The following is a 15,108-nucleotide window of genomic DNA, read 5'->3' as shown; positions in this document are numbered from 1 at the left end:
CTTTGTTTGAGTGGATGCTCCTTAGAGAACCCATTGATGAAGTTCAGACAGTATGAGGAACCTCCTTGTTCTTGCATATTTTCATCTGCTCTTCATAAAATTTGTGAATGTAGCCTAATATCTGAATGAATGGAATGCTAATGATGGAAATGTATTGTCATTATCAGCTACCCTAAGACGTTTTTATCCACAAGTTAGTGAAGATGCAATCATCTGTCTTCTTTTGAAATATCTGATGTTTCATTCATTGTCTTTTATGGGTCTTAAAGCCTGCAGGTTACAATGGAGCATACAATTGAAGTGATTCTTGAGGACGGTGTCTGTAGCTCCCTTCATCGCAACAGATACCACCCTATTCTAACTGCCTCCACAGGGACCCTGTTGGCAGGCTTTTATGGCTTGTGGAGTCTGTTTGCCATGCCTGGCTTCTGTAAAATCTCAAGAAGCCTTCTGGTACTGAAATCATGCATTTAGTTGACTTCTTAATGCCCTTCCCAATTATTGCGTGCTTGTATGAAATCAAATACGCCCATAGAAAAGCATATTTGCACAGTAACGCTTTGCTTGTCTTGAGCATAATTATGCTTTACACTAGCATCAAATGTAGAAAAAGGTACCGGTAAGTGTAGGCTATTGATATTGATCATCTTTCTTTAAAGAACTACTCTGTGGTCTATATGCAACACATTTCATGGCTGAAGTGCATTCACTATGAAGATCCATAAATGTTGCATAATGGATCCTGCACTGCACCTTGAAATGATGTAAATGCATCATGCAAGTATTCTATCTATCTATCTATCTATCTATCTATCTATCTATCTATCTATCTATCTATCTATCTATCTATCTATCTATCTATCTATCTATCTATCTATCTATCTATCTATCTATCTATCTATCTATCTATCTATCTATCTATCTAATAACTATCACAATCTTAAAGGTTTTATGACATTCATTTTCATTTCTTTTTCTTTTTCTTTTTTCTTATAGGTTTTATGACCTCAATTACACCCAAAAAACCTGAACTTTGAACATTCAGTGGATTTTCTGTGGTCTGAAGTTTTCTTGGGGTTTTTTGGGCCTTTTGAGCTACAATGAAAACAGGCAACACAGTGAAACAGTGACATCTGCTGGCAAATCCCATTGACATATATGGGATTTGCAGTAAGTGATGTCACTTACTGCCGGCAAATCAGAGCACCTGTTTGAGCCAGAAAACCCCAGATCACAGAAAATCTACTGAATGTTAAAAGTTCATGTTTTTTGGGTGCAATTGAGATTAGAAAACCTAAAAAAATAAGAACTATTCCAAAACCTTTTTTTTAATGTCACAATCCCTTTAAAGATTAAATCCCTGGCCCAGGCCGTAGCGTAACGGTCTGGGCACCAGACTGGTAATCCAGTCGCAGTGTGCCGCGGGTTCGACTCCCGGACCCGACACAGCCTTTACTGCATGTCATCCCCCCATCTCTCTCCCGTTTCCTGTCAGCCTACTGTCTGTCCCTTCAAAAATCAATAAAAGGCGTAAGCCGCAAAAAAATATCTTAAAAAAAAAAAAAAAAAAGATTAAATCCCTCCGATAGCCTACACAGTTAATAGCTGGCATTGTGTATCATCAAAATAGAAATCATTGAACCGTTTCATTGAAGCTGTATGATTCATACAATTTAGGATGGAGGATTTGGCAACAGTTAAATTTTTCTACATTGATTACAGTGAAAAAAAGATCAGTTCTGTGGGAGTCTCCATGTAGTTTTGTTCCTGTCTGGCATTTTACAGTACTTCTATCTTCTATGATGGAACCTGCAGCATTAGGTGAGTAATTAATTGTCTCCACCAGGCCGAAGGCATGTGGGGAGAGTATGTTTTGCACTCCGTCCGTCCGTGTGTCCGTCCGTCCGTTTGTGTGTCCGTCCGTGTGTCCGTGACCAGCTAATCTCGGCCACCGTTAACCCGCTCGATGCCACATTTTGCACACACACTCCCTGGATGCCAACGATGAACCTCTGCCCCAAACTTTCCAGAACGGCCTGTTATAGCGCCACCAGGAGGCCGCTTTGTGCAAAACAAGTTTTTGCACAGTACACCTACAGATTTTGTCCAAACATCGCGCAAATTGCTACACAGTCTCTCTAGAGCCATTCAACGAAACGGGTCTTTCACATTTCTCAGACTCTATCCTGATTGGTTAACATTGGCTTCCAAAGTTCACAGGAGTGCTCAGTTTCAAACAAAATGCTGCAAATCATGAACACATTGCGTGATTTCCGTGAAATTGTGCACCCACATTCCCACTAGGCCGAGGACGAAATGACACATGAACAATTTCAACTCAGCCTCAAGGTGGCGCTATAACTGGCCCAAAAGTGTTTTTCCCTTTAACTGCACGGATCTGTGGATAACTTTGTATGCCAACTCCCTAGAGGCCAAGGAAAAACCTTTGCCTGGAATTTTTCACATCTGCTCTTTATAGCGCCACCAGGAGGCCGACATATGTAAAACACATTTTCTATTATTACTCCTTCAGATTTTATCCAAATTTCACGCAAATCGGTACACATGATCTCCATAGTCATGTGATCAAGACAGGTTCTTTTGATTTCTCATATTCCATCCTGATTGGCCACGATTGGCTCCTACACTTTTCAGGAGTAGCCCGCTTTGTACAAATCGCCACAACTCCTCAACGCAGCGTCCGATTGCGATGAAACTGCACGCATATTCCCACTAGGCTGAGGAAGAAATGCCACTTGACAGTTTTCAACAGCCTGATGGTGGCGCTACAACAAGCCAAGTCGCGTCATGCACTCGCACACACACACACACACACACACACACACACACAACCGGTCGATGCCAAATTTTGCACACACACTCCCTGGATGCCAACGATGAACCTCTGCCCCAAACTTTCCAGAACGGCCTGTTATAGCGCCACCAGGAGGCCGCTTTGTGCAAAACAAAAACATTGTACCTGCATCCCTCCAACACCAACCTCCGGCCCAAATCTTCCTCAACAGCCTGTTATAGCGCCACCATGAGGCCACAACCTGACCTGCCCTGGTGGAGACCTGTGCCGATTGGCACTTTATCTAGTTGTATATGTGTTGGACTAATGATAAACGGACACCTGCTGCTAGGGGGATCCTCCTGCTGCTTATCACTCATAGTTATCACTACAAATACACTGTGCAGCTTTGCATCATTGTATCTTTTGCATCTGCCCGTGTGAAAGCAGCATAACGTTGTGGCAGGATACGTACGGGTGCTCCTTTGAGTACTAGCCAAAAATAATAATGTGCCCCCCTGCTTATATGAGACAATTTAAAATGAAACTTATATGACAGTGCTGACATAATTAAGTGACATTATTCCGGGAGAGTGGCTCAGCCCTGTGGTCGCTCTCGCCTATAAGACGTCTTACTGGTTTCTATAATTTAGGGAGTGGTTCATTTTTACAATTTCTTTTTTTAATATTTACATATGAATTATGTTTGTAATAGCTCATGGCTCATTCTTAAAAAAATTATCTGTAATGACTGAGTATTATGAAACATTTTATTTTTCCTATCCTTTAGCTACTCTTCGCCAATTTTGAGTAATAATGTGCTATTGATAGAAATACTGGGGTATTTTATTGACTTGTGTTTATCACTGTGGCTTATAGGTACCTTATGTACCATCGAGTATAGATCAAACAAAGAACGCTCTGAAGCTGCTTGAGGGACGGAGAGGTCGTCTGACCGATCTTGGCTCTGGAGCGATTCCCAACCTTTGGTATTGCAAAGTGCAATGTTTGTGTTTACACAAACCCAGATATCTGGGCATAGGAAGGCCTAGCGCCCCTAAAACAAAAAGCATGAAAACTGACTTTTCATTGTGATACCAATACGGCCATCTGACCAGTGACCACTTAACATGGCAGCTGAATGGCTGCTGTGTTAAATGGTCAAATGGGTGTGCCGCAAATGCTTTAGAGATTTTCAGTGGGCCCTGATCCAGAAAAGGTTGAGAACCACTGTGCCATTCAATTTGCTTCCAATGGTTTTTGCTGGCTTCCAGTGCACTGGGTTTGAGATCAACTCCATGTTGCTGGCATATGCCAGGGGAAAGGCCTTATGGAGAGGAATAACTCCTAGCCAGGCAACCTTTGCTAAAAAAGACTTCTGGAAGGTATAACTGAACTTTGAAAAGATTCATTCTTTATTTGACTATTCTTTCTTTTATTTTCGTTCTTTTGTTATAGTCCAATCTATCGGAATACAACAATGTCACAGTTTTCCTTGCTCCAGGAGTTGTGAGTTCTAGTTCTTTCTATATTTTTGATCACTGATTTGACCTTTTGTGTGAAGCTGCTAGATGAGCTTCCCGATGATGCATGTGTCATTGCCTGTCGCTTCCCCTTCCCCAAATGGCCCCATCATTCCTCTCTTGGTTCTAATCTTGACCAGACCTGGGCATATGCCATTGGAACGGTGTGGTCAAGTCTGGGAACCGTATAGCAAGACATTTGGATGATTTCAACAGCCCTTCCAGCATTTGATCTAACTCATCCAGATGTATGGAGGATCGAGATGACAGGAGACAATGCTGGAGGGCTAGTTTGAGGACAACTTAGAGATAGAACTCAATGTAAAGTATAAGGTTATGTTTTCAATGCGTTTTTCTCAATGTCAATGTGTCTAGATTTGGTCTGTTACTGAAAATGATAACTGGCAAACGTATACAGTTCGGTTCTACTGTCAAATTGTGTTACTAGCTAGTAGTACACTAGTACCTACCCACATACCTACACTAATCATTACTATAAAGTACACAGTACACCCCATATTACTTATCATGGCTGTAGATGTATTTGACTGTACTAACAAAAGTGTTGTGCAGTGTAGTGGACTTTTTGTCACAGGAAATTCACAGGAAATTCAAAATAATATTCTAATATGGGTAGTAATTCTTCCCATTTTGGTGCGCATTACTTCCATCTGCACACATTTGAGATTTTGCAGGATCATTTATTATGTGCAAAATGAAAGAATCTACACAACACCACTGCAGAATATAACTGGCAACTGCATATAGTCACTGCAACCTGTTGATACAGTAGTATATATGGTCCACATGGTGGTGCCAGTGCTCCAAATTAAGAATCGTGTAAAAGAGAAATGGGAGGTGAGGGGGAGAATTTCAATGAATCGAGCCTGAGCAGAATACACTTGATTTTGATTCATGTTTACAGTATTGAGTAATATTGCACCCCAATAGTATGCTATTTAATTATTGGTAATGTCTACATTTCTAAAGGATAGGCTATAGGTTGATAGCTGATTGGGCTAATAAGCAATAACATATTGCTGTATTCCATGATGCCTGTTTGACCTCATACTAAATTATTTATTCATGTAGCCTATTTTATTTGTATAATGCCAATGAGGATGACGACGACTGTTATGATAATTTATGAAGATCAACATAATTATAAAGGCAGCAGGCACAGAGAGTAGGCTATATCATTAACTGGCTGCTTTTATGTAGCTCTTTTCAATTGATGAGTTCCAATCTACCTCACAGTGACACAGTCACAGTTCATTATTCTATCTCTATCTCGAGTCCCCCACAGTCACGTAGAGACGTAGGCCTACTGTACGCGTGTTCCGTCAGTTTCAATAATCTTGACACATTCGTCAAATCCTATTTAGAAAGTATTGAACTTCCGTTCGATGGACTTCAAAATAATACCCCGATGGTTTAATACGTTTTGAGTGTGTCAACGCTTGACGGACAGTCAATGACAGATAATGAAAGTATGAAACAGCACTGTAGAGCTTATCAGGCATAATATATGTTACAAACGCTGTTTGGATGTGGAGTGGCCTGGTGTGGAGTTCATGTCTGAGTGACAGCGGAGGAGGGATTTGGTGCGGTTTGGCTTCAGACAAGAAAAGAGTGTCACCAAAACAATAATAAAAGTGTCGCCAAACAACAAAATTATTATTATAATAGTCACTATTATTAGTATATAATAGCATTAATATTATTATATACATTTTATTGTTCATTAAACCTGTAGCCTATTTGTCTGTCAATGTCTCTGTTATTTTGAAGTCCACCAACCAGAAGTCAAATGCATATGTGGGTTACACTCATACTCTATGGTTACACTTGACGTGCGCAAAAAGGATTGCATCTGACGGAACATTGGTGTCACAGAGAGGGAGGGAGACCGCGGGGTATAAAGCCACTCAGACAGCCTCCAGACTGCAGTCTGAGTTGGAAACGTGAAGCGCTCGTGCTACTACTACTCATTGGAAATACTGAGGAATATTGGGTCACAACCTGCACACAGTAACGACACTATGTGTGAATCCACGCAGAGGTCTTCGGAACCTCGAAGAAAAAGAACGGATGACCGCAGTGCGCCTTCGGAAATGGCCAGAATAATCACAGATCCAGCGACGGGGAAGTGCTACTGTCGTGGGAAAGTTTTGGGAAAGGTACGGTAGTTTACGTGACACATTCTAGAATGCATCTTTTAGCAGAGTGGCAAGTATCATTTTGGATTTACAATAGGCCTACTGATAAAAATGTTTTTATTTTGACTGTTTCTAGGGAGGTTTCGCTAAATGCTATGAGATGACTGATCTCTCCACGAGTAAAGTTTACGCAGCCAAAATCATCCCACACACGCGCGTCTCCAAACCTCACCAACGGGAAAAGGTGAGCGTGCAGTGCAGTGCTCACTGGCTTTATTGGACCAATTGACTATTCAATAGCCGCTATTGCATCGCAATGTTCCTTTTCGTGTTCATTTAGACAGTGATGTGTTTCCTTCCATAGATTGATAGAGAAATTGAACTGCACAGAGTTCTCCACCACAAGCACGTAGTCCACTTTTATCACCATTTCGAGGACAAGGAAAACATCTATATTCTTTTGGAATACTGCAGTAGAAAAGTAAGTTGTATTGTAATACATTTCAAGTTTTCAACCACTGTATTATTATTATTATTATTATTATTATTATTATTATTATTATTAACTTACTACTTACTAATACTATTTCAACATGTGCATTGCATTGCTGATACTCAAATCATACATTTTAGCTGGATATAGGTTTGGCACTATACATATGATATTAATGCTTTTTGGAGAGGAAAAGAAATACCACAATGTTCCTTACTGTGTTTTGTCTGTGTGTAGTCATTAGCCCATATCCTGAAGGCACGTAAAGTGCTCACAGAACCAGAGGTTCGCTACTACCTAAGGCAAATCGTCTCTGGGCTGAAGTACCTCCATGAACAAGATATCCTGCATCGAGACCTCAAGCTGGGTAAGAGAGAATCCTGCAGTAACAAACACTACAGTACAGTGTTACAGTACAGTGTTAAGACACCAAGTGTGTTTTTCATTATTTGTTTCCTTTAAAAGTAAACAAAAAGTGTCCTGTTCATTCTGTTGTTCTGATTAAATTCCACTATTCCACTATTCCAGTCTATGAATTCATATAGGGCAGTCTGCACAGTGTGAAGTGTCTTCTGATTATCCTTTGATCCTTGGTTATATATCACTGCTCGCCATCTCATACGACCCGTTCTTCCCCCTCAGGTAACTTCTTTGTGAGTGAGTCCATGGACCTGAAGGTTGGAGACTTTGGTCTGGCTGCCAAGTTGGAGCCAGCAGGAAACCGAAGGAAGACGATCTGTGGCACTCCCAACTACCTGTCCCCGGAGGTGCTCAACAAGCAGGGCCATGGCTGTGAATCTGACATCTGGGCCTTGGGCTGTGTCATGTGAGTAGGGCAAATGGCACATTTACTGTTGGCGACTTCAGCATCCCTGGGAATACTTATTTGTTTTGACTGTGTCTTTTTAATATACTGGAAACCACCTGCCCCCTCATAAGTGGTGGGAAATTGGAACGTATAATGGATATGTTGATTGATACCTCTATAATATAATTGAATTAACTTTACTGTTCAGCCGAGGCTGGCAAATCATCTTTAGTCTCATCAGGTTACATTAAAAACTTCACATCAAACAATTATGCAACAATTAAAACGATATAGTGTGTACAGTACGTAATACCTTTTTAATGCATAAGAATGTAATTAATTCAGTTTGTTCATTACATAATGAACAATGCTGCCGCATGTTTCATCTTTCCAGTAGCTTAGAAGGAGTGATGTTTGTGTGTGTGTGTGTGTGTGTGTGTGTGTGTGTGTGTGTGACTGTGTGTGTGTGTGTGTGTACAGTGATGATGCCCATCCGCTCACTGCTGCCTTGTCTTGTAGGTACACCATGCTGTTGGGCAGACCCCCCTTTGAGACCACCAACCTGAAGGAAACTTACAGGTGTATAAGAGAGGCTCGGTATTCCATGCCCTCCTCCCTGTCCCCTCAGGCCAAGCAGCTCATCTCCAGCCTGTTGGCCAAGACACCAGAGGACAGACCACACCTGGAGCACATCCTGAGGCACGACTTCTTCACACAGGTGAGAAGACGCTAGCATTTCATTCACAAGATTGCATGCATTGCAAAATCCAATGTTCATTTATCTTTATTTTAGAATTTTACTCTGCTTTAGCATTTACTGTGTATTCTCTCTCTCTCTAAATGTCAGTGAGTAGGAGTACAATACACTGTACAACATCACATTCCTTGGCCTCCACTCACGCCTCTTACATAATTTATCTCTGTAGGGCTTCAGTCCAGAGCGTCTGTCGGCGAGTTGTTGCCACTCTGCCCCAGATTTCCATGTGTCCAGTCCTGCCAGGAGTTTCTTCAAGAAGGCTGCCGCAGCACTCTTCGGTGGGAAGCGAGACAAGGTCAAATACTACGAGACCTTGAGTGAGTAGCGCATCAACTTTCAAGTTCTTAATCACCATTTTAGCTTCCTCCTGCTCAAGTTGACGGTTATCTTTGACCTTTATAAAAGAGCTCTGACCAGAAAGATACTGTACTTTTTTTTAACAATTGTCATGCAAATCTCATCCTGTAATACCTATGGTTCAGCTTTAATAAATGGCTTCACATTTAAGTGGCCCTGATCTGATTGTATTAAATCTGGGGTCATTTTCTTTGCTAGATAAACTAAGCAAAGAGGAAGAGGAGATTTACAAGCTGCAGCATGACCTGAAGAGAACCGTTATCAGCCAACAACACAACAACCAGCTAGCTGAGGTAAGTGACTATTAGTCCACAATCCACATAATAACTTTATAAAAGTTTATATATCCCCAAATTGATACGTGTTTGACCGGAGACTCTCATAAGAACCTTTTGTGTAAACATTTTCAAGATGTTAATTGGAAAGGGCACAAGGATACACAAAACATTGCAACCCATTGTGAGCTTGTTGATCGTCTATTTTAAAATATTCAAAGTATAAAATAGGGTCAAAGTAGTCGAATTTATTTTAATGCTAAATTATCTCAAGTTGCTGGTGATAAACTGGACCCCCCTAAAGGACCTGGGGGGCCGCTGATGTAGGCTATGCTCAGCATAGCAGATTGACCATGAAATGAGAGGGTAGTGTTTTGATATTACAATTGGAGAGACAACAGAGAGTCATTCTTATACTTTATAACAAGCACATTTTTAGCAAATGCCCTGCTAACATTGTTAACATGCAAGCAGCTGCTGAGTCACAATCATCTAAGTTCCACGTCTTCTAAATACCCGCCTCCATCACCTCTTTCCATATCAGGATGGAAGGCCGCTTCCGCCATCTGCTGAAAGCCCTGTTGCCGTGGCAACAGAGGGCCAGTCACCGACGGCGCGAGATACCATTCGTCTGATCGTCAGGGGGAGTTTGGGGAGCTGCAGCAGTAGCAGTGAATGTGAGTTTTGTTTTGTTTTTTAATTACCCCTAATCCAAATCTGATCCACTTGGATAGGGACTAAGGTTTTGAACTCTTGGTCCTTGGTAACACCCAATATCTTATGTTTTACAAGCTTTGCTTACCACCTGTAGTCCAGTACATGTAGCAGCAACCTGTTTAATTTCAAGGATCCCCAGTTTGATGTATTCGGCCACGGAATCCGATTTGATACCATTCTTTAGCTCTGAAACTCCAATTTGCACTGTAAAATCCTCAGGGTTAATGGAACTGATCGGAGAACATCAGAGTTGCAGACTCATAAGAGTCCATTTGGACTCGACATTGAGAAACAGTTCACTAGAACAACTGTTGCATTTCTGAGATGTTGCTACTAGAGTCACACTTTGACACCTGTACTGTACTTTTCCTATTTTTCTTAAGGCCTAGAGGACAATACCACAGGAAGTGTGGCGGAGACGGTGGCCAGCGTCTTCAGAGGATGTCTAGAGAACATGCCTAAAGGTAAGGCTTTCAGATTTTATTTTCCCTACAGTTTAGCTGAAACAAACCAAAGGTGTAATCGCCATTTTGTGACACATACTGTATACGGCACATTTATAATAAAATTTAATCTCTCATCTACACGAGCCCTAGAGCAGTGGTTCTCAACTTTTTCAGGCTGTGAACTCCCAAAATAGTCATACAGTATTTGAACTGGGTGGGAACCCCCAAAATAATCATATTTGAAGTGGGGACCCCCCCCAAAATAATCATATTTGACTCTGTTCTACAGATATATATTGTGAAAATAGCCGATCTACAAGCTCACAACGCCACATGCAAGACAAGGTGTTGTGAGCTTGTAGATCTGCTAATTTAAAATGTTTTTTCTCTTTCTTATATTATTTGACAGCACAGTAATCCAAAAAAATATAGAGTTTCCTGGCAGTTGGACTAATCTCAATTCCTGAGTGGTCAGGTTTAGCATTGTTTACATTGCAGTGTAAATGTATTACGGTATTTGGTACATGTTGTAACTTTGTAACAACAGTTTGTCAGTCAAATTTACCAATACAGGTCCGTTTACAAGGACCCGTAAGGGTCCATTTGGTCCCTTTTGTAAAGGATTTTACTGTGTATGAAAAATAATCTTGGTTATACAGTTTTCCAACGGTCTTGTTCCCTGTTCTTGACTCCTGTAGCCGAGGAAATTCCCAAAGCCTCTGGAAGCTGCAACCTTCAGTGGGTCACTAAGTGGGTGGACTACTCTAACAAGTATGGCTTTGGCTACCAGCTTTCTGATCACACCGTGGGAGTTCTTTTCAACAACGGCACTCACATGAGCCTCCTGCCTGACAGGAAGTAAGTACTGGAACAGTGGAACTTTCTTTCACCACACTGGCATTCAAGTCAACATGTCTGTGATTGTAAGGCTTTTAACAAAGCACACCTTCAAAAGAGCAAAGAGAACTGAACAAAAGTAAATCAATTTACCTTAATGGAATTACATAACCTTTTTAAAGTTATTAGTTTCCCTCAACGGATAGGCCGACAAAAGGTTTCTGTATTGACTGTGAGCTGTGCTGCTAATAACTGCAGCTAGTGACATACTTGGCAAGTGCTTGCCAGCAGTGCAGATACGGAGAATAACTTGGAATAAATTCTGTGAGCTGAAATGACATGGACTCCATTTATGGTTATTGTGTGGTGAATTTGTTTATCTGGGTCTTTGTTAACCTTCTACTCTGTCTGGTCCCCACCATCTGCCCAGGACCATCCATTACTATGCTGAGCTTGGCCAGTGTTCAATATTCCCAACCTGTGAGGTTCCTGAACACTTTGTGGGACAGGTGACCGTGCTCAAGTACTTCTCCCACTACATGGAGGAGAACCTCATGGATGTAAGTAATCACCTCTTCTCCTTTGACTGTATCGCCCATCCCAGCCCATCCCTATACCACCGTTTACCACGCCTTCTTCTTTTTTTCCTTCGTGTTTAAAATAACCTGTTTTTTCGTCTACCCCCAATACCTTTCTAATCCCAGTGTGGTTTGTTCTTGTGTCTTGTTAGGGTGGGGATCTGGTTGGTATGACGGATACACACATGCCCAGACTCTACCTGCTACAGTGGCTCAAGTCCGACCGCGCCCTCATGATGCTCTTTAACGACGGCACATTTCAGGTAAACACGCCAGCTAACAAAATGCTTCTGTATGGCGCCATAGCAGGGTATGTTAAGAGCACTGTGCTTTAGTTGAGATACTATCATTGGCCAATATTCAAATCGGTGAGGAGAAGCAAGGCTTGAAATATCAGAAAACACTGTAAAAACAAAAGCAGAGAAAAAGTGTCCATGTCTTAAATTAAACATGCAAATGGATCAATTCAAATTGCCTTCCTTTTTATTTCTTCTGCAGGTCAATTTCTACCATGACCACACAAAGATTATATTATGTTGCCAAAAGGATGAATACATGTTGACATACATCAATGAGGATCGTGTTTCCACCACCTTCAACCTCAGTTCCTTACTGACAGCTGGCTGCCCCACAGATCTGCGTGAACGCATGGAGTACTCTCTCAACATGCTACTGCAAAGATGCAGCTAAACCCAGAAGAATGTGTTGGGAACAGTTTAGAAGAATTGCCCTAATGAACCTGCCACTGGAGTGCTGCAATGGAACCAGGAAGGGAGAGCAGCACCACACATGTGGGATGTCTTAGAAGGGATTTGGAGCGATAACTACACTATTCATTCCTGCATCTTGGCACCTTCATGACTCACTCAGCTGAGGTGCTAGCGTGGGGGGACAAAAAGGACAGAAAAGACTCAATGAAAAGGAAAATGTGTAGCAGAAGGGGATATGTATGTTGATCACTGGACGAGAGGAACAGAGTGTGTTGGAGTGAGAATGTAGGTACGAATGAATGGGACGGAGGCGGGTGCTTGAAGGTGAAGAGGAACACTGGGCTGGTCCCAATTGTTGTTGTTTATACTGCTTTGGGTTATTGTACATTGTTATTGTACATTGTTGTATAGTGTAAACTGGCAGCTCTGCAGTGCAGAGAAAGGTGGAAGGGAAGATAACATCACACTAACTATTAAAACTGTGACTCATTCTCATGGCAGACAAATGGATTCGGCCTGCTGGGCTGGGTCGAAGTGGAATGGGAGAGGAGTTTGCAGGAGCATGACATGCAGTACTACAGAGGTCCACTAAGAATCTCTTTAGAGACATGGTCATATTGTTAGGAACTGTAGTAAATAACTTATTGTGGAAAAAGTGCAGTATTTATTTATTTAATAAAGAGAATTTTCAAAAAGAAAACAAATGCTTGATTGTGTCTATCCTGTTAGTTATTTTCATTCTCAAATACTGTACGTCTGCTGTCATCAGCCATATTGGAGTATTATTACCTTTCACGATTTTGTTAAGGGTAATAATTCCTAAGATCTGAATGGAATTCAACACCAGTATGGATGAATGTGACTATTGTGACATGTTTCTCTTTCGCCAACATACTGAATGAGTTTAAACCTCTCCTTTTGGTTTTAAGTAAAATTGAGAAACGAACAGAATAAGTGATGTCACATTTGACTTAGTCATTATATTATCTAAATATTAGGCGAACACTAGGAGACTCATAAGCACCAAGTCCCACTCAAAGAAGGTCTTTGATAAGACAGGAAACATCCACTTGTGTCGGCTGAGATCGATGATAAACAAGAGACTGGACATGTTTACACTTTAACCAACTCTTTCAATCCCCCACCCCCCTGTGGTTGTTACTGAAGTTTCTTCATTGGTGATGGACACAAGATGACTAACGGGGCCGACAGACTGCATAAGTAGCAGCAGGCTGAACAGTCAAAGTCATAAAAGGGGCGGTAAAATATACTGCCGGGATTGGACAAACTGACAATGTCAAGCCCACCACACACCGGCTGCGTCCGGACACAGCCGCCTCCATTATTTTCAATGAACCTAACGCACACCGGCTCCGTCCGCCGCGTCGCGCCGCGGCGCCTGGCGCGCCGCGGCGCCTGGCGCGCCGATAGAACCCAGTTCTATTTTCCAGGCGGCGCCGCGCTGCAACGCGCCGCGCCGCAGACGGTCGCAGACGGTGTGTGTCGGGCTTCAGACAGACAGATCAGAAGATATACCAGGGATATATGCAGGGAGTTAGTTAAAAAGGAAGACAGAAAAAGAGAGCTAGTTTAAATACAAATAATTGGTAAAAGCACAGGTAAGGTAATGGTTGACACCTCTGAAGGATACAGTATGTTGAAGTAGTTTTCTTTTAACCCTTAACATGAAATATTCATAACCATGGAAACAAGAAACAGCAGGAACCTGTGTAGAGTCCTCAATATAGTATATATAATGTACAGTAGGATTGGCTATTATTTTTCATATTTTACATTGATTTCACCTTCAAAGACTAAGCAGGAAATAGAGCCACTAATAAATGAGGATTATATGGCCAGTGGTGGACAGTAATTAAATACATTAACTACTTGAGTGCTGTACTTATTGGTTTGTTTTCTTTTTGGATACTTGTGACTTTTAGTCCACTACATTTCAACGACAATTATTGTACCCAATGGGTCACTTTTCATTGTTATTAATATTTTTTCAAGGAAAGCCATAAAGTCCACCATTGAGGCGACCGAGAGGGAAAATGCTACTGGGGGACAAGCCAGGGTCTGATCAGTCCTGGCTGGGTCACCTGAGCCAAGAACATAAAAGAACTTTCCCTTTATCCTCATTTATATAAAAAAATATTTTTCTCCATTAGTCAATTAATCGAAAGAACAATCGTTCAGAAAATGATTGATAGCTATTAGCTGCCGGTCTACATATATAGTATGAGAGTAGGTAGCCTATTGACCTGGGTCATTAGAACTTAGGTTAATCATGGATTTTTTAATCATCCTTTTAGATTTTCTCTCTGAAGTTCCCTGCGTTTACCGTTTTAAATAATGAATGCCTCATGAATAAACATCCCCACGTGGAAAAATAGAACAGGAAGTACAAGGAATTATTCATGACAACACTTCCAGGTCTATGTTCATGTTGCTTGACCATAATAGCTTTGAATCTTGGGTCAGACTGACCAAAATAGAATCCAGTAGCAGTAGGTATAGCCTATTTACGTCAGATTATCTACCCCCCTAGACAAAATCACCCGAGTCCTGACTCACTCAGTCCGTGGCCGTGAGTCCTGACTCACTGGGATATATCTCCAAATGGAAGCTCTTCAAGAAAGCAGGAGAATGTA

At 41.5% G+C, this 15,108-nt stretch overlaps 2 protein-coding genes across 2 annotated transcripts; both read left to right on the top strand.

Moving 5' to 3' along the window:
- Positions 1-282: 282 nt before the first annotated feature.
- On the top strand, positions 283-4,508 carry LOC310871694 (adenine nucleotide translocase lysine N-methyltransferase; the record flags this gene model as incomplete). The annotated part of the gene is given in 5 exon segments (XM_083783334.1): positions 283-453; positions 3,674-3,783; positions 4,014-4,179; positions 4,253-4,305; positions 4,307-4,508. Coding segments are annotated over 5 exon segments (702 nt in total).
- A 1,772-nt stretch (positions 4,509-6,280) lies between these two features.
- Positions 6,281-13,148, top strand: plk2b (polo-like kinase 2b). Its single transcript, XM_083784330.1, has 14 exons — positions 6,281-6,497; positions 6,613-6,720; positions 6,841-6,957; positions 7,207-7,336; positions 7,612-7,795; positions 8,297-8,495; positions 8,704-8,851; positions 9,090-9,184; positions 9,711-9,843; positions 10,267-10,347; positions 11,028-11,187; positions 11,597-11,726; positions 11,897-12,007; positions 12,243-13,148. Exons 1-14 carry the CDS (start codon positions 6,360-6,362, stop codon positions 12,432-12,434), a joined length of 1,926 nt encoding a protein of 641 aa, XP_083640456.1. The 5' UTR covers positions 6,281-6,359; the 3' UTR covers positions 12,435-13,148.
- The last annotated feature ends 1,960 nt before the right edge of the window (positions 13,149-15,108 follow it).

This window comes from Protomyctophum parallelum (genome assembly GCF_964188405.1).
Source record: "Protomyctophum parallelum genome assembly, chromosome: 15".
NCBI classification, from domain to species: Eukaryota; Metazoa; Chordata; class Actinopteri; order Myctophiformes; family Myctophidae; genus Protomyctophum; species Protomyctophum parallelum.
The sequence above is the reverse complement of the archived record's forward strand: the minus strand, read 5'-3'. Positions and strand labels throughout refer to the sequence as shown.

Bases quoted from the DNA above. Each gene is read 5' to 3' on its own strand.
- plk2b (XM_083784330.1), top strand. From the start codon at position 6,360: ATGTGTGAATCCACGCAGAGGTCTTCGGAACCTCGAAGAAAAAGAACG. The intron at 9,185-9,710 runs GTAAGTGACTAT...TTTCCATATCAG, and splicing joins ACAACAACCAGCTAGCTGAG to GATGGAAGGCCGCTTCCGCC. The intron at 11,188-11,596 runs GTAAGTACTGGA...CCATCTGCCCAG, and splicing joins AGCCTCCTGCCTGACAGGAA to GACCATCCATTACTATGCTG.